General features: G+C 36.7%; 7 protein-coding genes across 7 annotated transcripts; 1 reads left to right on the forward strand and 6 right to left on the reverse strand.

Annotated features, from left to right (window-relative positions):
• Positions 1-13: 13 nt before the first annotated feature.
• PHYBLDRAFT_144127 (hypothetical protein) lies at positions 14-250 on the reverse strand (the record flags this gene model as incomplete). Its single annotated transcript, XM_018431145.1, has 2 exons — positions 14-31; positions 95-250. 2 exons carry the CDS (start codon positions 248-250, stop codon positions 14-16), a joined length of 174 nt encoding a protein of 57 aa, XP_018292802.1.
• A 513-nt stretch (positions 251-763) lies between these two features.
• PHYBLDRAFT_180951 (hypothetical protein) lies at positions 764-2,760 on the reverse strand. Its single transcript, XM_018438389.1, has 3 exons — positions 2,537-2,760; positions 2,279-2,399; positions 764-2,106 (listed from the first exon to the last, which is right to left on the reverse strand). The coding sequence occupies exons 1-3, from the start codon at positions 2,721-2,723 to the stop codon at positions 1,029-1,031; spliced, it is 1,386 nt and encodes a 461-aa protein (XP_018292803.1). The 5' UTR covers positions 2,724-2,760; the 3' UTR covers positions 764-1,028.
• Positions 2,761-4,941: 2,181 nt separating this feature from the next.
• PHYBLDRAFT_180952 (hypothetical protein) lies at positions 4,942-8,745 on the reverse strand (the record flags this gene model as incomplete). The annotated part of the gene is made up of 5 exons (XM_018438390.1): positions 4,942-5,822; positions 5,997-7,319; positions 7,822-8,165; positions 8,380-8,487; positions 8,594-8,745. 5 exons carry the CDS (start codon positions 8,743-8,745, stop codon positions 5,185-5,187), a joined length of 2,565 nt encoding a protein of 854 aa, XP_018292804.1. The 3' UTR covers positions 4,942-5,184.
• Positions 8,746-9,214: 469 nt separating this feature from the next.
• On the reverse strand, positions 9,215-11,478 carry PHYBLDRAFT_144130 (hypothetical protein; the record flags this gene model as incomplete). The annotated part of the gene is made up of 5 exons (XM_018431146.1): positions 9,215-9,322; positions 9,381-9,712; positions 9,862-10,026; positions 10,099-11,065; positions 11,263-11,478. 5 exons carry the CDS (start codon positions 11,476-11,478, stop codon positions 9,215-9,217), a joined length of 1,788 nt encoding a protein of 595 aa, XP_018292805.1.
• A 166-nt stretch (positions 11,479-11,644) lies between these two features.
• PHYBLDRAFT_124139 (hypothetical protein) lies at positions 11,645-15,925 on the reverse strand. The gene is made up of 20 exons (XM_018428975.1): positions 15,870-15,925; positions 15,773-15,786; positions 15,627-15,712; positions 15,421-15,527; positions 15,206-15,331; positions 14,874-15,131; positions 14,607-14,770; positions 14,352-14,521; positions 14,191-14,267; positions 13,982-14,107; positions 13,742-13,869; positions 13,511-13,643; positions 13,244-13,378; positions 13,016-13,124; positions 12,689-12,891; positions 12,511-12,591; positions 12,227-12,396; positions 12,061-12,154; positions 11,836-11,996; positions 11,645-11,750 (listed from the first exon to the last, which is right to left on the reverse strand). Exons 1-20 carry the CDS (start codon positions 15,906-15,908, stop codon positions 11,672-11,674), a joined length of 2,460 nt encoding a protein of 819 aa, XP_018292806.1. The 5' UTR covers positions 15,909-15,925; the 3' UTR covers positions 11,645-11,671.
• Positions 15,926-16,710: 785 nt separating this feature from the next.
• PHYBLDRAFT_180954 (hypothetical protein) lies at positions 16,711-19,639 on the forward strand. The gene is made up of 10 exons (XM_018438391.1): positions 16,711-16,944; positions 17,024-17,128; positions 17,274-17,367; positions 17,458-17,755; positions 17,842-17,929; positions 18,033-18,538; positions 18,597-18,945; positions 19,002-19,179; positions 19,281-19,379; positions 19,441-19,639. The coding sequence occupies exons 1-10, from the start codon at positions 16,827-16,829 to the stop codon at positions 19,562-19,564; spliced, it is 1,959 nt and encodes a 652-aa protein (XP_018292807.1). The 5' UTR covers positions 16,711-16,826; the 3' UTR covers positions 19,565-19,639.
• On the reverse strand, positions 19,609-20,804 carry PHYBLDRAFT_36696 (hypothetical protein). Its single transcript, XM_018440082.1, has 5 exons — positions 20,794-20,804; positions 20,456-20,482; positions 20,225-20,364; positions 19,843-20,136; positions 19,609-19,749 (listed from the first exon to the last, which is right to left on the reverse strand). Coding segments are annotated over exons 1-5 (465 nt in total). The 5' UTR covers positions 20,797-20,804; the 3' UTR covers positions 19,609-19,748.
• Positions 20,805-20,909: the final 105 nt, after the last annotated feature.

Consider the following 20,909-nt stretch of genomic DNA (forward strand, 5'->3'; position numbering starts at 1 on the left):
AGATATGTTTTAATCACTTGTATACCAAGGGCTTTATATGCTCACATTGAGATATATATATATATATATATCTATTTGTAAATAATAAACTTACCTCTGGAAGGGTAAAACGGAATTCTTGCTTGCATTCTGTATTAGAAAGGTCTTTAAGATTTAAACATTTACGACTTCTCTTCTTGGCTTTAGTTTTCTGCGACTCTTCATCACCAGTAAAAAGATTTTCGGTCGCATTAGAGTCAATGAAAAGCATTAATTTTTTTTATTTTATATATTTTGTTTGCAAGATGTCTTTATATTGTTATTAAGAAAGAAACGCACTGCTTTTGATTTTCTTTCTCACAGAAATTGTAAACATTCAAATTACGATATTTATTCCGACGTTGGACATCAACTTTTTATATTTAAGCAGCTCCAAATTTTATGCGAGATAACACCTCTACTCATTTGAAATTAAAATAAGCTATCTAAGAAAAAAAAACAAATTGTAAGGGATGCAATACGGCTTTTACCAATTCACAAAGACGAACTTTGTCCAATAAAATGCGCATTTTGGCTTCTAAAAAAAACGAAGTTTAGTCGGAGATAATAACGAATTCAGCTCATTGGAAAACGAACATTGGGAGTGGAGCCACTGTATATATTCATTTTGATATATTTGTGTGTGTATGTGTTGCCAAAAAAAAGTGGCCAGTCTGTTATGCATTAATCAAATCAAATCATAATACCAATAAGGACAACAATGATAATTTAACTTTTATATATTGTATTGTATTGTATTGTATTTATTTTGTTTTTTTTAGAAGAAAAAAAAAAGAGGTAGACAGATGTAATGAAAAGAGAGAACAATAATGAGAATGATGGCAAGAACAAGAACAAGAACAAGAACAAGAACAAGAACAGGAACAGGAGCGATATGGGTAGATGAAAAGAGAGAGAGAGAGAGAGAGAGAGAAAGTAATGCGTGTATGTACAAAGCGAATAAGAGTAAAAAAGCAAAAAGCAAAATCAAAATCAAATAAGAGCAATAATTATACCCAACCAGTGCCTCCCTTAATCCATCTACATCCTGAGCCTTGTTGGACAAATTTGGCAATAAGATTGGCAGTTTCGAGACACTTGGAGTCGTGACCCAATCTGTCACGGGCCGTGGCTAGGGATCGAATGGCCAGGATTGCCTTTGAATCGTCTGATTGGACAACAATGTTCATGCACTCCTTCCATCCTAGCAACGATGACAACGACAACTGACGATCAGAGACAAGACTACCGCTGCTGTTTATGGTATTGATGATGTTGCTAATCCGAGGTCTTCCCTGGACAATATATGTGCACAACATGGCCAGGAACTGGAGGTTAATTAAACGATTGAAGAATAATGAATGGTCCTGTGCGCCCAATCGGTGGTTGGCCAGGGTTTGGATCGCCAGAGCAGATTCAAGAAGCTGCCCCCCAAGAAATCCGTCCATCTCAATCGTTCCGCTTGTGTTTCGTGCACTGGTCGCCATGAGGCGGACTGCCAATCGAGTCAGGCTACTCAAGCGTTTTCCCGATCCCGAGCCATTATTGCCTTTATTATCGTTGTCATCATCAGTAGAACAATCTTCAGCCTTCAGTTGCTGTCCAGCGGTTGCCCATTCCGTCACATAAGTTCCCAGTAGATCACTCTTGCTTTTCAACAACAGTCGTACAGCCGATCCAAACGTGTTTGTGCCTTCAATCTTGCCATCGAATCTCTGGTCGGACAGGACTAGGTCCAACAGGAGTCCTTCTGGGTCCAATGGGCGTTCTTGTTGAGGTGAACGTGCAGCAACACCTGCTGCCTTAATCTTTTCTGCTTCTGCTTCTGCTGCTTCTGCTGCTGCTGCTGTTTCGGCTGCGTCGAGGAAATCACCAACATCCCAAAAGGTGCTTGCCAAATAAGCAAGGCCTTGAACAACTACAGGGGACAGATTTTGCTCTAAGCCAAATGCGATATGAACTAGAGGCTGAAGCTGAGATCCAATGGACTGATGTAATACACTGGTGTAGAAATATGTTTCGAGAACTGTTTCGAGACCGTTAAGAGTGACTTGTTTGTCAAAGAAGTCGAGATATGCACGATAACAGCTAATAAAGAAAAGAAGAAGAAAAAACAAAATGAGTATTGACAAGAATGATTATTGATAACAGTTTGTCGAATAGATCTCCCTCCTTCCTACCAACTTCTCTCACTTCCTTTCAATTTTTTTTTTAAAAAAAATTTAATTTAAAGAAGATATAAATGTTTTGGATATTTTACTTTTGCTTTCCGAGATGATCTTGCCAATTAGTCTTTGTGATAGTTGGTGACACCGACGATCGAAGTAATTCCAAATCAGCTATTTCGGTCAGATAGGCCTTGCTCAAACGTTCTTTATCGGCTGTAATATTTTATATATAATATAAATACAAAAAAAAAGGTTGATTGAGTTTATTTTGTTATTAAAGATAAGATCTATATATATATTTTCATTTCCATAGCAACAGCCGAAAAGAAAGAAAAAAAAGAGTAACTTACCACCTAGTTCATAAAGACTGACTAATAGACGGGCAAGTACATTTGGTCGATCACGACACTCCATGCTGTAGAGGTCGTGTGTTGTATTGACCACTGTGAGTAGTAATGATCTGATGTCTGGTGGACCAAGACTGACATCTCTTGGAGCATTGTAAGTAGAAGACGGTGGATAAGATACAGTGTGCATGGTAAGAAAAAAAAAACTAAGGTGCTTTAAAGAAATTGTCTTTGTATATATATATATATATAAAGAAGAAAAAGAAGAAGAAGAAAGAGTCAAGTAATATTGTGTCTGTATATATATTATATAAAATATATAAGTAATACTTTTATATATAAAAATAAATAAATAAAGAAAATCTATTATTATCTCAACCCTTTTAAATATATATATTTATGCTTTGTGTCTTGCCCCCAAAAATAACCTGTTCAATACAAGCCTATATCTATATCTATATTACATCTATTTTCTAGACTTATGATTATTAATGGTATTAAATTATCAAGGGGATAAAGGTTCTGTACTGCTTAATTCTCTTTCTTGCAAGTTAATTTATTCTCTTATTACTAAGAAGGAAAAGAAAAGGAGAGGGGAGAGTGAAGACAAAGGTGAGGTGAGGTGAGAAGGAGAGGAGGGGTTAGAGAGGGGAGGGGATAGAGGATCAAATTAAGCAAATATTCAGGTGTTTAAAGTGTATAGATGATTCTTTTATGTAGACTTTTTGAAATATAAAGTACCAGCTATTCCACAATAACCATGGCAACCATCATAATATTCTATACAATTTACTTTTATTTTATTTATTTTTATTTACTGACTATCAAATACCAATATAATGATAATGTGGGCGTAGATACATCTTTATTTATTTACTTGGATTTGGCTATTGTTGTTTTGTAGCCTTTAAAGATTTCAATATTTCGAGCTAGTCAAGTAAGATCTTTCTTTTCAAAAGTTGTAACAAAAAAAAGTCGGCTGTTAACTTACAAGGCTCTAAATCCCTTTACACACAAACTTACTTATTATTTATATATATATATATATAATTTTATTAATGAGAAAGGGAATAAAACCGGGGTTTTCCGCCTACAACCTACTCGGAAACTCATTTGCTATTTTTAATCACCTCCCTTTCCATGTGTCAAATTGCTAACAGGATCCTTGTTTCTTTCTTTATTTCTTATGTTTATTCTTCTTTAACATCATTCATACATATAGCATAATGTAGTAGGTACACATGTGCATGATTATATATATGTATGCAAAAGTATATATCATATAGCATATAGAATGGCAATCAATTGATAGATAGACCCTTGAGAACATTGAGCAATTTCCATTATACATATCTGTACATCTATGGGCATCAGAAAGTAAGTGAAATCACACAAATGTACAAATAGATACTTAAAGCGAACTGAACTTGTAGTCCAAATGGACCCCGTTCCGATAGTAGTACATCTTACCCACCAATAAAAAAACAAAACAAAACAAAACATCTATATACAAAAATGCAAACCATATAATATACATATATATATATATATATATTTGTTACCTTCTTATTTTTTGATTAATTTCCGATATCGTACAAGAAATCATGCAGCGGATAACTCAAATAAAAATATCTTCCTTAATAATCACAGTACAGATGATGAAGCTTATTCTCTTTGTGCGTCCGAGAATCTATTTTTCTTTTTCTATCATCATTATTCCTTTACATACACACATAGAGAAAAACCAATCGAAAGAATTATATTATGTCACTTGCGCTTCTTATGATTCTGGATAGTAAATACTGATGATTATAATCATACCAAGGACTGTTGCAAGTCATCTTAATAACTCTTGCTATCAATGATAGGACAATAGTCTATTGTAGACACTAAGAGCTTATTTAAAATATCTAAATAATAATAATAAAAAAAGCTATTTTTAATGATTTACTATTACTATTATTGTGATTGTTATACTATATTTTGACTATAAAGATCTTTAAAAAGAACTCTTACAAGAATCAATAAACAGATTGTCTTGATTTATAACAGCAAAACGTCTATTGGAAAAGCATCTAAAAATACACGCCTATATTACAAAAGCATACTAGCCCAAGTGCCTGTGCCTGTGCCTGTGTGTGTATGTGTGTGCGAGATATTTTTATAGGCATTAACCTCATAATGATGTATTTTATCTTGTTTTGTTTTAATTTGGATCAAGCATTAGTAAAAATTTATTTTTGACATGGTCAACATACCTGCTTTGTCTTGTTACAAAACAGCTACAGAACATAGTGCATTATACTATAGTATAGTAATGTGAAACGTCTCCTAAGAAAACAAAAAGAACACATAAATAGGAATGGGAATTCCAAAATAACGTACCCCTAATTTGTGTAAACCATATGGAAAATCTCAAACCTGTAGTTAGAATTATTTATTTATATATAAAAACATACAGCCAAGAGAAATAATAGTCAAAAGGATGGCAAGGTACATAAAGGGTAATTGTTCTTATATGAGAATCATGATTCTGAATAATATGCACAATTCTCGTTTTATGAGAGAAAGCTGATCTACCTTACTTTATTCATTTGCTTGTTAATAAATGCATAATCTTCAATATCCGCCTTCTCCACCTATCTCTTGGTCTACAATATGTAGAGAGACGAATTCTGCTCATCGGCTGCATGCGCTGCAGCTATAATCCACTCAAATGTTCCATGATCAGGCCGAACACCATACTCATCAATCCAAGGTATCCCACGCGGCATCTCTACGTTGAGAAGCCTTTCGAGCTGCAGTATCTTCCAATGGAAATACTTCTCATGGCATATATCCCAGCACCTACGAGAGCAGCATCGGATCTTCCGGACGACTCGGGGGTGACCGTGGTAGCCTCTGACAAGAATGTATGTAATCCATGTGTTGACATAAGGGCCCTTGCATCCATAGCACCTTTGATGACTCTTGAATTCCAGATCATCTGTAATCCCACGCGGCAGGAACTCATCCTGTAGAGGTATCTTTAATCTAATCGTGTCCTTGGCTGTGATCTCTCTTAATGAAGTCACAGGGTAGTGGGGCAAAGAACCGAGGGTCGACAGGAACAAATCGCTTTCTGACCTTAGCCTCTTTAATACTAAAGCACGCTCAGTCTCCCATGGGGTTGTTGGTCTATGATTTGGGTTCGCATTTCTATTTACAACCTGCCCATTCAGCCTTATCTCCTCCTGTTCAAGTCTGGCGTCAAAATACCAATCCTCATCCTGATCTTCCTGTATTGGAACTTAAGGTTCAATAATTAAAAACCAAAACCAAAACCAAAATCAAAATCAAAATCAAATATATATATATATAAAAACACACACACACACACACACAGAAAGAAAGGAAGAGAAAATTTTTTAACCATTTGTCGTACATGCACACATTGCTATACACACTATATACACGTACGTACGTATTTTTACGCCTGGCTGTGTTCTGGGCACCTGTACAAAAACCCTTTTCTCGTCTGCCATGCTTTCAATCAACTCCTCATAGAGCGTACTGTTATCTGTGTTAGGCAGTAGAATCATTGGATTTGCTGTGATGTGAACTGTGAGGCCTTGACGTTCCAGAAGCTCGTTTGGTGTAATACAGATCCTATTGAAACTGATATCTAGTATCTTGAGTTTCTTTGCCCCTGCAAAATCAGACGATATTGACACTAGCTGATTCCTTGAGGCCATGACGGACTCTAGATGTGGGCACCGCGCCAAAGATTTAGGTATAAACCTGAGCTGGTTGTTGGATAGATTGATGAAAGTAAGCTGGGGTATGTACATGTCAGATGGCAGACAGACCAAACGATTGTCGTTTATTTCCAGTATCTCAAGACACGCCATTTCCGAAATAGACTGTGGCAGAGATACGATCCTGTTTCCACCAATTACAGACCCCAGTCTTAGCTGACGCATCTTCTTCCAGTCGCCCATGTTTTCTGGTAGCCTTTCAAGCAAATTGTTATCCAGGTGCAGCATTTCAAGATTTGGTAGCAGAGCAGGTAAGTGGCTAACGTCTGTCAGTCTATTGTTCGACAGCAGCAGTTTCTTGAGCTGAGGTATCGGAATCTGAAGGTCAAACTCACACAGAGCGTTTGTCGATAGCTTGAGTACATTTAGATTGTCCAAAAACGATTCAATCACGGTCAGTCTGCGATTGATATTGGGATACTCATCCGACGGAAAATGTTCGGCAAGTCGTTGAGGCAAGACAGAGTGTTCAAGACGTTTTTTGACTGGCCCGCGATAATTCACAACTGCCGCCGCAATAGACTTGTTGAGGTTGGAACTCTTTACCCCGTGTCTTGCAAGGTTAAGAGCAAGTCCCTCGTCACTGCCGTCAGAAGAAGAAGAAGAAGATAAAGAAGAAGACGACGACAAAGAAGAATCATTCGACAGCCTTGATGGCGTTTCATCCATCTCGAGGCAGTGCTCACTACGCTCAATTGGAGAAAACGACTCGGTGTTGTGGGTACCCAGAGACCCGATGTTGCCAATGCAAAAAGGCTCAGAGCTGTTGACGTTAGGAGTCTCATGTCTGACACCCATCGAGAATGAATGACTGTCAGATAAAAGGACGCCTGTCAGAGCTCTTCCTCCAGAGAGATAAAAGTGAGTCATGGTTTGAAGTGAATAAGATAGGATCCTAGTAGTGGCAGCAGTGGTGGTAGTAAGAACGGCAATGGTTTGAAAAATTCTGGAAGGAGAAGGGGTAGAAACATGAAAGGGTGATGAGTAAACTAAAAGAAGAAAAAAAAAAGAAACTATTCTCATATGACTATATTTGATGGGAGTAACTTTTTTCCAAAATGTTGTTATCTGATTGAACTCTAATTCAACTATGATTTCAAAACAATCTGATATTTCTATTGTATTTTCTCTCTTTCTTCCTTTACTTCTTCATACCATTACTCTTATTTAACGCTAAAAAAAACCTATTCTTTGGTTCGTTACCATAACCATTAACAATACACACAAAAGAGATAAAGGGAAAGACAGGTGGAGCTCAAGTTATTCAAGTTGCTGATCAAAACCAAGTAAAGCTATAAATCTACTAACAAATCATATACACATACACATATCCACTTGTTTGTTTGCTTGTTTGCTTGATTGGTTGATTAACAGCAAAGGTGTAAATAGTGGTATATCATTAACACCAAATTATATCATAATCATATATACATTTAAACAGCCTGACTCTGTCAACTCAATAGTAACCACTATTTAGATGTATGCGATCACCATTCACACCACACACTCTTCCTCCTCCTCCTTCTGCTGCTGCTGGTGCTGTTGGTGCTGGTACTAGGGCTTGTGTTCCAAAATATGCCGGATTCGAGCTGGATTCAAAACAATTCACACAAGGCTGTGATACATGAAACGGGAGAATCGAGGCGTGTGGGTTTTGGTTGTTATTGTTGTGATAGTGGTGATTCTCTATCATCATTGTACAAGATCCTTCGATTTGTTTATGCTTTTGATGTTGGTTGTAGTTCTGGATATCAGGCTGAGCAAGATCTAAACCCTCTGCACAAAACTCCTTGTAGAGTCGGTAGTTTCTCCAGAATGGACAAGGAGGCGTCATTCTAGGTAAAATCGAAATGATTATAAAAGTAAACCCAACCGTAAAGCAAAGGATGGTGACAATGGTATTAAATGCCGTATTACACATTATCAAGCACCCTAGACTTGTGTAAATGGTTACAAGTTAAAACCTTATTCTTTTTCTTTCTTTTATATTTTATACACACACACACGCACACACACATATATATATATAGTGAGTACAAGATGACTTACATTATGGAAAGCGTGCCTTTGCCTTGATGTGTGCCAAGAAATCCAAAATACTTTTCAGCAACTATTGACGTCTTGAATTCGTTGATAATTAACAATATACTGATAATTCTAAAATGTATATACAAGTATATTAATTAATTAATTAATTAATATAAATAAGAAAGAAAGAAAGAAATCTTAGAAACACACAAGCTAATATAATATGAGACTTTACGTGCAATATATTGTCTGGACAATTTCACTCAGAGTACCGTCTATACCCTTTACTATCGCAGCCGCAAACACCAGCGTATATGTGAGCACGTTAAGTACATTGAAGGTGAGATTTGCAATCGTGAGTATTTTTGATCGAGATACATAGATCATTATTGGTATTATTGTATAGATCTTATATATATATATAATTCTATAATTTAAAATATAATATTAAGAAGAACAAGGTTGAATAAAATGTCCAAATGAAAAAAAAAAAATGAAAAAAAAAACAAATTAACCCATTTTCATGTGTATATATAATATTTCCGGAGCATTTTCTCTTCTCAGGTTGCTCACTTTGGGTTCACTTTTGAACTGACTAGGATATATACATATAAGAAACAAATTGATTTCACAAATTAAAAGATGTTAAATATATTGATGTGGTCTTGGTTATCATTGTTTGGAAAGGGGATAAAGAGTAGAAGAGTCTAAGTAAGAGAAGATATACATTGGAGTTAAAAGGGGTGACTAGGTAAATAGATAAAGAAGGATATTTTACAGTTAAAAAAGAAAAAGAAAAACAAGCAGAGGTAACTCAAAAGTCTTGATAGATAAACACAGTATATATATATGGAACTCATTCATCGTCGGTAGAATGTGTCGATATAGGAGTGGAAGGACGTCTGATGGAATGAGGGAGGGCTGGAACGTCTTTATAATCATTCACGATTCCTTCGGAAGCAATCTAATAATACTTGTTAATAATAATTTCCTATAAAGATTTTATTGCTATTGCTATTAACCTGTTGACGAGCTTGAAGTCTATGGACTCGCTTGTTTTCAAGAAAAGAGGCAACAGCGGCTGCAGTCATCAATGAATGGCGTGTGACAGGACTTGGTTTTTGTCTAGATTGTTGTATGTAGGAGAGACGCTTGATGGTACCACTACTTCTAATACCAGTCTGACGAGGTGAAGTGGGAGGTGAAGGAAGTTGGCTGGTTCGAGGTGAAATCTCCTGGCGTGTGAATCCTAATAATGTTTCTTTGGTTTCTTCCCATTGAGATAACATGTGGGAAAAGTCTTGATCAATCGTTCCAAATCTTTCTCCAATACGTTCAATTGAATATGCTGAGCCTATAATAGTATAATTTAATAATCGAAATGATAATAATATAATATATTTTTAATTTTTAATTAATACGAATCTTTATTATTTGTTTGCTTTTAAAAATAGTCGAGGATTCTTTTTTTTTTAAATATAATTTTTGCCAAAGGAATCTTACCTCGACCTGAAGTAAATGTTTTTGTGTCGTGCTTGCAAAGGAATATTTTCGATTGAATGTTTCGTATATAATTCTCAAGAACATTGAACCGATGCAAGAGGGTCTGAGCTCTGGGGTCAAAGCTTCTTCCTCCACAATCATACTCACGACTAAGACCATCTTGAACTATATACAATAATGATAATCATTAGATAAACATTTTCAATTGTGTATATAGAGATACCCTTAGAGTCTTACATATGGCAGCATCAAGTAATTTATTAATATTTGCATTAAATTCGGTATACGTTGAAATCAGATTTGACATGATATTCACCGCATTCTCCCATTTTTGCTCATAGTCATCGCGTTCGGAATCATGTCCACTGGTCATAATATCTAACGCCAAGAGATACATCAACGTCTCTCGTCGTCTGCATCGGACCGCATAAGAGATGTGGTCCAGTCTATCGGTCGGCATTACAGACTTTCTGATATCGGCCGTGTCTACAAAGTTCTTTGGGAGTTCTTCGACATTGTACATCTCTCTTAAACGCAACAAATTGGCTTGGTGGGTCAGAGGTTGTAGTTGTGTGATACAAGTGGCCAAGGGTTCAAATAGCGCGTGCAACAATTCGCTTGTTTCACGACAAATTTCTGTAATTTGCCGTGGTTTATTGTTGGGCTGTTCTCGTAGTGGTCTTGGCGCCGAACACGCTGAGGCAAGAGTGTATCCTTGCGAAATGAGATCTACTTGTCGAATACTGTCCAGAAGACGCAGGAGGCTAGTATCACTATTCTGGAACAAATCGACAATCTGGCAGAGTTTAACTAGCGCCGTTCTGTGTAGACGCCGGATTATCGTTCGCCGATGAGAGCGACGGATAATAAAGTAGCCAATTAGATGACCAATGCACACGCTGATAATAAGCAGCTGGTGGGAATAACTTGTGTCAGGCTGTGAACCAAACGAACTTATAGCCATGCCTCCTGCCACCCACAAAAAGGAGAGCACAGATGATATTAATATGATCTTTTTCCATACTCCGTAAGTCTTTTCGCTTTGTTTTAATGCTGGAAGGTCATTGGTGTCAGCAGGCGTGAGGTCTGTGGTTTGCGTGATAGGTGTGTCACTAAGAAGCGAAGATGTGACAATAAAATATTTGAATTGTTCTTCAAATGCTGTTTCTTCCGTATCCGGGAGGGAAGAGCTGAAGGATGTCTGCTTTAAAGGTTATTAACATGTTTCTTGGCCTGTGTTACGTTACATGTAGTATAGAAATAAAGTAAAATAAAGCAAAAGAAGAAGAAATATAAAATAAAATAGGCACAAAAACTAAAAAAAAAAAACCAAAAAAAAACCAAAAGTCTAATAGGGCTCCGCACAACCCACACGTGCAAGACAAAATTCTGGTCAATTACCTTGAGGGCATGAGTCCAGTAAGAACCAAGTCGTATTAAAAAATTAGCAATAAGCGATGAGTAGGAATGGAATCTCGGTAATGACGCTTTTGCAATCTTGCCAAGTTTTGAGAGAACAAGTGGTTGACGTTGAGGAGGAATAGAGAGAGTTATGAGTATTATAAAGGATAGTAGCATTGTGAGCTGTGGGAGACAGAGGCTGAAGTCTAGAGTCATCATTGTATAAAGAGCATAAAAAAGGAAAGAAGAAGAAGAAGAAGAAAAAAAAAAGAAGCAAGCAAGCAAGAGAAAGTTAATTAAATTAAGTTGGTTATCAGATTTAGGCCGACTTTCAACTTTGTATGAGGGCATTGTGACAAGCCACTAAAAGTTATGGAACATTACAAGTCATCATCTCTCTTTTATTTTTTTATTTTGCGTTAAGTTGTGCAAGTAAGGAATCTAGCTCCTGAGCAACGATATGATTTGTACATTTGGCTCGCACTTGCCTGAATAGAGAATACAATAGGCAATTACTTATTAGCTCATTCTCCATCACACTCCCCTTCCATACCAGCTATTGATAACCCTTACCTTAGCCCCTCCATATCCTTGTTCAGGAACGCCTGTTCTCCTGCTTCCTTAAATGCTCCAATCTTTATAAACAGCATGGGACGCACTGGAGGATCACATTTTAAGATATACTTTGACGCTTCTTGGTATTGCTTGGCTTTGATACACTCCTCAACAAATGGCTTCCAAAGACGATAGATTAGTAACGAAGTACAAGAGCGGTAATTCTAAGCACACATTAAATACCTCGTATCCGATAGGAGACTTGCTTTTCGCAAGTTTCTCGAGATTTTCCCAATCCCTCACTTCCACCAATGCCCGAAGCTTCACCCACCAGAATCTTATTCAGAGAAACATCAGTTATAAAACTCGCATATTCGGAATTTCGGGGTTTATTTTGCTCTTATCTCACCTCTTGTCTGGCACTTTGAAGTCTCCCCTAATCTTGGTTGCCTTTGCGTGTTGACCAAGAACGGTACATTTGTATATGGTCTCGCTTACAGAAAGTCCAGTAAAAGGTTGGTTGGTATCCTTTTCGAGCTGAACCTGGAATTGAAGCAGTTTTACAGCCTCATCAACAGACTAACCCCAACCAAAAGTAAATATACATATATATATATATATATATATGAGCTTATTTGTCAGTAACTACATATTAAGATTTTGTATTCATATTTCATATTTCATATTTCATACCTTGGCTTCAAATACATGTTCACGATCTTCATGATATGTCTTACCAGCTACCTTTAGCTTGCTAATCCTTTCAGTAGCAACCTGAGGCATGACATGAGTATAGTATATTATTAATATATTCTTTATTTATATCACCACGCTCTCTACCCCTATAATAATTCTTTATTAGACCACTTACGTCCATATCAAAGCCTTCCGAGAGTATCACATTCGCACTCTCTATCCTTCGGTCATCTTGGTAATAAAAGTCCTTGAGGAGTTCTTTGTCTTGCTCTTTACAATAAACCTCCAAAAGGTTACATGCCAATGGCTTGTTATTAATTGCACGGAAGAATTCGCCCAAAGGAAGCTTTCGTTTCAGGTGGAAGATAACCAAATAAACTATGGCAAGTCACTGAGTATTTTCTTGTGTCTTGAAAGGAACGGACAACCTTTCTTTTTTAAAATAATAATAATAGTAATAATAAAAAACAAACAAACAAACAGTATCGAAACTTAAACTTACCCATATCAGTATCTCCACTCTCAATGGCTTTTATGAGTGCAGTCTCATCTTCTTCCATAGACATCAGCAGTTGGACTTGGTCGGCAGCTCTGGACTCATAATCTAATAACTAAACATAATCCATAGTACATACAAAACTGTTTTTAGAATCTTTTCGTTGGGGGCATAAAGCGTAAAGATGTTTCTTTTTTTTATATATCTAATATAAAAAATCCAATTATTTCACACCTTGGTGGCCAATCGTGTCTGCCCTGAGTTATAAGCGGTTGTTGCAATCTCTGCGTAGGACAATCCAGGTTTCTTGGCAAGTTTATCAACGATTGTCCGGCACAAAGTGTCATCATCATCAGACGAAGATTTGATCTAAGAATTTAGATTGTTTTTTTTAGAGAAAAGAATAATTATTGAAAAGAACATGCATCTTGTATATATTCATAATCATATTCCCATACAAATACACGCAAAATAAGTCAAGCAAAAAGAAGCTCAAAATACCTTTGCACATGCCCAGTGAATCAAGACCTTGTCTGTTCTGACGTGTAGATATTCGGCAATACGATATGCTAGCAAATGATGATTTCGCTGAACAAGTCGATCGACTAGAGCTTCCGGGGTCAAGCGCTTATATCTTTGTAAAAACAATTATAACCAGAGTTAAAATACAAATATACACCAAAAATATATGTGTATTGTTTTAAACACACAAAGAAAGAAGGCTTTACTTACTGTGCATAAGTAAGAGGAATGCCGATATCATAGAATCGCACTGCATTAAGCACTCTTATTGTTTGTGCCATGTCCACAAATCGGTCTGCATTATAGTGGTCAAGGAAACATTTACCAAATGATGCCGCCTAGATTTTAGGTTGACATAGTATGGTATGGTGTGTAAGTGGAGGTTTTGGATTTATATCCCAGTCAATACTAAACAGCAGTTTAAACATCAGACAAGAACAGTTGTTTTACCTTTAAAAGAGAGCGTTGGTAATGATGATGAAACTCAAAGCCGGCAGCTTCCACACAGCAATCAACCGCGTCAATCAAATCTGCCTTGATACTACGGATATTTTCATCTGCCTTTGGACTCTTGCGCTAAATATACCCACAATTTTAATTTCATTAGTTAGTCTTTAAAGATTGTGTTTTTTAATATTATTATTTATTTAATTATGTACCTCGTAATGATCAAGAGCATCATACAGCATGGCAGCAGGAGAAGTTGAACCAATTTTGAAAATTTCTTCAGTAGCAGCTAAAGTAAAACAAAAAAGACACATTTACATTTCACATCATTACAGTTTTCTTTCTTTTGAGAATCAGGACTATCTGTTAATACCTGGTACTTTTTGTAATAGTTCACACTTTTCATTGCTTATGATACGTATACCATCAACTTCAGCAGCCAAGTAAATCGGATCATCATAGGTGAATTTAATCCAGTCACCAAACGGACCAACCATCAATACAATCTTGTCCCAATACAATACCACTGAATCTGTTCCACACCTAATTTGCGTTTAATTTCATGTCAACATTCGATTCTTCTTATTCTCGTGTCCATTGCTTGTGTCAATCCTAGCATTAACGTTACCAGACAAGTTGCTGAGGGGGTATTTTTGACTTTGTCAAGTATTCCGACAGGTTCTTTTGAAAGTCAGTCGAAACAACCCACAGTTTACCATCCACAGTAAAAAGGGCCAGGAACTTTCCATTAGGAGAAACCTCCATCTTGGTGAAAGGACCTTGTTGAAGAAGCTTTGATTTCATACATAGCATTCATTTCAAATCAGCACAAATGATAAAGAGACGCATAGACACACATATATATACATATGCTGTAGTCTATGATAACGCATACCTGATCTTGGGACTCCTTACTGTCCACAACCAAAACAGTTGCTCCAGTCGCAATCAGCACTTCAACATGTCTACTGAGGGTATATTGAGGGGGAATAACAGCCCAACTGTGAGGAGGCTCAATCAACCCAGTATCTGCCATTGGCTTGGGTCGAGGTTCATCAAAGTTGGTGACTGAGATGAGTTGATAATTTCCAGTCATTGCCACTAATCCAGTTCCCCATATCTGACAGTCAATGATACCAAACTCTTTTGCATCCTGAATAAAATGAAATAAAGTGAAATAAATAAATACTCTATTTTATTTTCTTAATGTATGTCTTTATTTATTACCTTTCCAAGAGTGAATTGTGTATTCGTGCCATAGAGAGGGTATAATTTGACAGAGCCATCCTCTGTTACTACTACCAACTGTTCTTGATCGGTCCATCCCAATGAAACAATCCGTCCCTTGTCCCACTTTTCAATAATTTTTACAATCGTTAACTACCTGTCCGTAACTTTGTGTACAAACCAAATCCCTTATATTATTATTGCTATTATTTTACCAAGATTTGCTCAATAAGAATACCAGCAGAGCTGTAGATATATATCGTTGGTTTGATAGGCTGCTGTTTCTGAAGAAGAAGAACCTTCTTGTCGTCTCGAATCATGGCTGATAAAAATACATTTTTTAAGAGTAAGTTTTATTTTATTTAGCTTTTGTTGTTGTTGTTGTTGTTTGTCTTTGCAACGCGAAACGATACCAACTCACCTATGGGACCTCCGAATTGAGCACTGGCAATCATAAATTTTGAAAGGTCGGTTTGCTTCCATGAGAGCGAGTAGATTTCCTGCTTTCTATTTAAGAGATTGGTGATGAGAATTGGTAAAGGATGAATGCAATTCTTTTTATTGTACCTGTAAAAGCGATCCTAAGGAGAAAACATTGAAATTGTGTAAATTTATATACATCATTTCTCTTCCGAGAATCGCAATAGTATCCAAATGCCCTTACATGGAGTAGAATCCAGTCTGAAGTAGGATTAGGTGCCATTGTGTAAAATAGCAACAGGATAAACTTCTCCTCCGTTTGTGCTCCAGAATGCTTGACCAAAGAGTTGAAACCCAGCAGGATAAGAGTGGTTGGTGACGTCTTTTTCTCAAGTCAATGCGCAACTGTTCATGCTGATGATATTGCCTGTAGTTTGTCCTAGCCTCTGTTTCTCATGGCTTTTAGTTGTAGAGAATACATATAGATATATATTTTAATATAAAGTTCCTTAATATCTGATTCAGGAAGCATTGTTATCCATTAAAGAAGCGCATTTTCAATCAGCGAGAAGCGAAAATCCACGAATTTGTGTCTTTTTTTCTAAATGATGGTAAAAATATAAAATAAAGCAATGCACAAGCATTGACTGGTACAAAATGAAGTGCACTGTACACCACTTCTTGTACAAAAATTATTGATCTGTCAAACCAGCTCAATTAATATTAGTCTTGTTCAATTTTGAACATATAAAAGTACACGCATATATTATTTGATCCATAAAATTTCATATAATCTGCCATCATTTATACAATAAAAAAAGAAGGAGTGCTTTCTTCTTCTATTAAGCCAAAGTTGAATACACTCGATGTTATGCTTTTACTTCTTGCTTAAAGAATAAGCTTTTATGCATTTAATCAAAATCTTAAATTCTTAAGTAAAAAAAAAAATGGAAAAGAAAAATGCATTCAACATCGGATTTTAAATAAATAGTCTGCGTCATTCACATAGTGTTTTTGCAAAAAAGTGCCTGTGGTGTATATAGTCGTTTTATTTTTGACGCGATTTTCCTGCCTTCATTTTTTTTATTGTCTCGTGTGGTCTTTCTGTTCCTGCGTCTATTCTTCATTCATCGCATTCAAACATATCAGCCACCAAATTTGGTTTTAGCGACTAATATATATATATACATATATAAAAAAAATGTCGGAAACATCCCTCTCAGAAAGCGACTCAAAGGCAATTGTAAATGCTTTTGAAGCTCTCGATACCAGAGCGGTGCTGGATCGCCGTTTTCCAGACATTGGAGACGCATTTGCTGGTATGGATCGCACCTTTCCAAAAAAAAAAAATTGCATCGCTATTATTTTAAAATAATAATAATCCTTAATCTTCTACAGCACCCAGCGATAATGATTACCTCAAAGCTGCTGGAACCGCAGTCTTACCTATTGTTGTCAGACAAAGCCTCCCATTGCCTAAAATTGCGTATGAGCAGATTAGATGTGAGTAGATTATAAAAAGCCAGACAAAAAAAAAAGAATAAAAGCAGCAATCGAAATATTTTATTTTTCGTTATATTCGATATAAATTCTTATTTATTTATTTTATTTATTTATATTTATATTTTACTTATTTTATATCATTTAGTAAAGCCAAACAGTCCATCAGGAATATTGCCAGAGATCAATAGAGCATACTTTGCAATTGGAAAACGTTTATATTTTGTAGATTATTCTCAGAGGTAAATCTAATTGAGAAAGACATTCAATTCATAGTTTTATATATCTTTAACTTTTTATTTTTCATTTTACTCCTAAATCTTCTTTTATAGTAATGAATTACAAGTTTTTGAAGAATCGAGTGAGATTGTGGGCATTGAGCTTGTCAAACCAAAGCCAGATGTCTTTAGCAAGGAGATTACTCATGTACTTGTCATCGCCACTGTCGACGAAATTAAGATTGTTCCTGTTTCCTTAAAAAAAACCGACACTGGAAATACTTTATCTCTTTATTCATCTGGACTCACAACTCCATCTGGAAATGTACATATGACTTCCTTTGTCGGCACTCCATTTGGCCGCATCTTTATGCTTGGCAATGACGGAAATCTTTGGGAGTTAATTTACAAGGTAAAAATAAGAACAAGAAAAAAACTGTCAAGAAATATGGTGCGAGATATTTGTTATTTACTTTCAGCAAAAATTATGATCGGTAGTCTACAGAAGGATGGTTTAATAGAAAGTGCTACAAACAACTTCATCAGCCCACTACAAGCTTCTCCTTCTTGTTTATGTCTCTTCATGGTATAGTTATATGGTCGAGGGAATTGATCTAAAGAGTAAATTACTGAGGAATGTTGGGCATGCATTGTTTTCTTTTCTCTCTTTCTCTCTCTTTTTTTTTCAGATCCCTGTGTTGCTATTTCAGCAAGCACTGACGGACGTGTTTTATATCAACTCCACCAAAGTTCGAGTATTCAGGTTACTTACCTTGGAGAGGATGGTCAATCATTTATTACCAAAACCAAAAAAAGCAATATTCTTCAAGATGTCCACAATTCGTGCCCACAACTACCTTTAAATAGCGAGAATTTCAAATTCATCGCTCTATATGCAACATCACCCGAAGAGTCAACCAAGTATCAGCTGATAGCAATCACATCTGATGGTTGTCGTTTATACTTTACTCACTTTAAATCGTCGACGCAACTCACAAAGACGGATCCACCTGACACTCTTGAGCTCATCCATGTTCGCCGACCTCCACCATCACTAAACCCACAATTTTACCCAACTGTGTTCAAAAAAGCTATTTACAAAGACAGCACGATGTTCCTTGTGGGCACTGGTGCTGATGAAGGAAAGGAAATAATCATGTCTACCTCTCCAGATATTGGAAAGTTAGCCAACTTGGTAAGTAATTTTTTTTGAAAGAAAAGGTTTCTAGTGTATTAACGAAAAAAAAAACAAGGGAGCCAGGTCAGGCTTGACAGAACTTATGGATCAATTGGAAGTCCAAGGAAAGGTTTTCTCAATTGTAGAGATCCCTTCAGGACCATTTGAGTTGAATGAACTGTTGACCGATTCCAAGAGCCACTCTAGATATTTCTTGGTCCTCACATCCCTCGGATTAACTGTACTGAAAAAACAGCGACCAATTGATATGCTCAAGCGATTGCTTTCTAGTGTGGGGAAAGATGTCAGAGCTCGTGCTGATGAATACGAGACTTTCTTTGCCCATTTCGGCCCAGCATCCTCGTCAGCATTGTGCTACGAACTAGCCTGTTCAGAATTCTCCAACTGGTCCCCTTGTCCTCAACGTAAGAAGAATAATGCCTTTTTTTATAGAGGGAAGACCTTACAATTTTGTGTGCAGTGACAGCCGATATCCCAGTGACAGGAGACATGATTATGCGGGTTACCGATTTATTGGAAACCCTGGGACAAACACCTTCTCCAATCCCCCCGTCATTTTCTAGCCGACATGATGGGCTTGCTCTCTATCTTGGTCGTTTGATAAAACCAGTACGAACCCACCCTTTGGTCGTTGACAGGCAAGTCAATATATACATATATATGTACATGTATCCATTTAAAAAATCTGATTCTTACCTAAAAACAATGTTTCCTATCTTTATCTTTCTCTATACATTAGTCACAATATTAAAAACAAGCCTTCCAAACGTGCAGCAACACGGGAAGAATTAGTTGCGATACAACGCACACTTTTAAGACTCAAGGCTTACATTGATCAGTAAGTTTATCTCAATTATGTACACTCAAGTTCTTACGTATGATTTTTATATGTATATTAGAAATGCCTCTATTTTCCATCATCTTACGCCACGCACAAATGAAGATCAGTCTATTTACAGCTTGTATAAACTCATTGAGTTGACTAACGAATCCATTACTGATATTGTTAAGAGACTTCCATAAAACAACCTATCTCCATTTTTTTACATAATTATCAAAAGCTAAATAAAGTGTTCATAACTCTTTTTCACATTTCATATTTCACAATTTCATATCACATTTCACATTTCACAAATTATTGTTGTACAAAAAGGTTTGAAGGTTAAAACATGAGGCTTTATTTTGAAAATACTGTTTATGCATTTTTTCTGAAAAAAGAAAGTACAAAGAGAAAAAAATGTCAATCAAATATTCTTTATATATATACAAACGAATGCTTTAAGTAATGAAATAATACTTACTACTTCTTCTTGGAGACACCAACGGTTCTGCCACGACGACCAGTGGTCTTGGTGTGCTGACCGCGGACACGGAGACCCCAGTAGTGACGGAGACCACGATGGGCACGGATCTTCTTCAGGCGCTCAAGATCGTCACGGAGCTTGGTGTCCAAGACGTTGGAGATGACCTGGGAGTTCTTACCATCGACAATATCCTTCTGTCTGTTGAGGAACCAGTTGGGGATCTTGTACTGAGCAGGGTTCTGGAGAATGGTGACAATGCGCTCCAACTCTTCGTTGCTCAATTCACCGGCTCTATTATAATAAACAAATATACAAAAAATTAAGTATTCCAAAATTTCAATCAGGTCAAACAAGTAAAAACCAATAAGAAAAAATTTACCTCTTGTTGAGGTCAACATCAGCCTTCTTGCAGGCAATGTTGGCGAAACGACGACCCACACCGCGGACGGAAGTCAAGGCGGTGACGATCTTGTTCTTACCGTCAACGTTGGTGTTGAGAAGACGGATAATGTGCTGGAACTGTAAGGGGTGTAACACGGTGATTAGTTAACTATCGTACGAAAGGAAACGGTTCTAAGTTGTTTTTATTTCTATTTTCGTTTCTACACACCTGATTCCTCTCAGGAACAACGAGCGACTAAAGAAAGAAAATCAAAGAAGCAATCCGGAATGGTTAGTTAGGGTTCCCTCTAAGAACTATTTGGTAGACAGTGGACGACAGTGAAGCTGTAACGACGAGACGAGACGACTTTGGTTGACGTGGGTGAATATATGTTCCAATATACAGGTCCGGCTGACGTTTTTTTTTCTAGACATCATCTATATCCATGCATCCATCCCCATCAACTAGTGCGCTGCACGTATCCTGTGTTGCCATCCAATGTGTATGTATCGTCGTATCCAGTCGTCTGTCATCCACCATCCATCCATACACTAGGTGTACCATACCATCTTTATGAAAAGGGAGGATTGTAGATAGCCATGGGGAGCCGACGATATTGGCCCGGGAAGTGCTATTTGCACCAGCTTACTCGTCTACGTCATTAAATATGTGACGTTCATAA

The sequence above is a fragment of the Phycomyces blakesleeanus genome (genome assembly GCF_001638985.1).
Source record: "Phycomyces blakesleeanus NRRL 1555(-) unplaced genomic scaffold PHYBLscaffold_8, whole genome shotgun sequence".
Classification (NCBI taxonomy): Eukaryota; Fungi; Mucoromycota; class Mucoromycetes; order Mucorales; family Phycomycetaceae; genus Phycomyces; species Phycomyces blakesleeanus.

Excerpts from the sequence above, each read along its gene's own strand:
- PHYBLDRAFT_180951 (XM_018438389.1), bottom strand. The coding sequence starts at position 2,723 with ATGCACACTGTATCTTATCCACCGTCTTCTACTTACAATGCTCCAAGA. Across the intron at positions 2,400-2,536 it reads CAGTCTTTATGAACTAGGTG|CCGATAAAGAACGTTTGAGC; the intron begins GTAAGTTACTCT and ends AAAATATTACAG. Across the intron at positions 2,107-2,278 it reads GATCATCTCGGAAAGCAAAA|CTGTTATCGTGCATATCTCG; the intron begins GTAAAATATCCA and ends TTTCTTTATTAG.
- PHYBLDRAFT_124139 (XM_018428975.1), bottom strand. The coding sequence starts at position 15,908 with ATGGCACCTAATCCTACTTCAGACTGGATTCTACTCCAT. Across the intron at positions 14,108-14,190 it reads ATGCTCTTGATCATTACGAG|CGCAAGAGTCCAAAGGCAGA; the intron begins GTACATAATTAA and ends GGGTATATTTAG. Across the intron at positions 11,997-12,060 it reads AGTCTCCTATCGGATACGAG|CCATTTGTTGAGGAGTGTAT; the intron begins GTATTTAATGTG and ends CGTCTTTGGAAG.
- PHYBLDRAFT_180954 (XM_018438391.1), top strand. The coding sequence starts at position 16,827 with ATGTCGGAAACATCCCTCTCAGAAAGCGACTCAAAGGCAATTGTAAAT. Across the intron at positions 17,756-17,841 it reads TTTGGGAGTTAATTTACAAG|TCTACAGAAGGATGGTTTAA; the intron begins GTAAAAATAAGA and ends TATGATCGGTAG. Across the intron at positions 19,380-19,440 it reads CTCAAGGCTTACATTGATCA|AAATGCCTCTATTTTCCATC; the intron begins GTAAGTTTATCT and ends TATGTATATTAG.
- PHYBLDRAFT_36696 (XM_018440082.1), bottom strand. Across the intron at positions 20,365-20,455 it reads TTGTTCCTGAGAGGAATCAG|TTCCAGCACATTATCCGTCT; the intron begins GTGTGTAGAAAC and ends CACCCCTTACAG. Across the intron at positions 20,137-20,224 it reads GATGTTGACCTCAACAAGAG|AGCCGGTGAATTGAGCAACG; the intron begins GTAAATTTTTTC and ends TTATTATAATAG.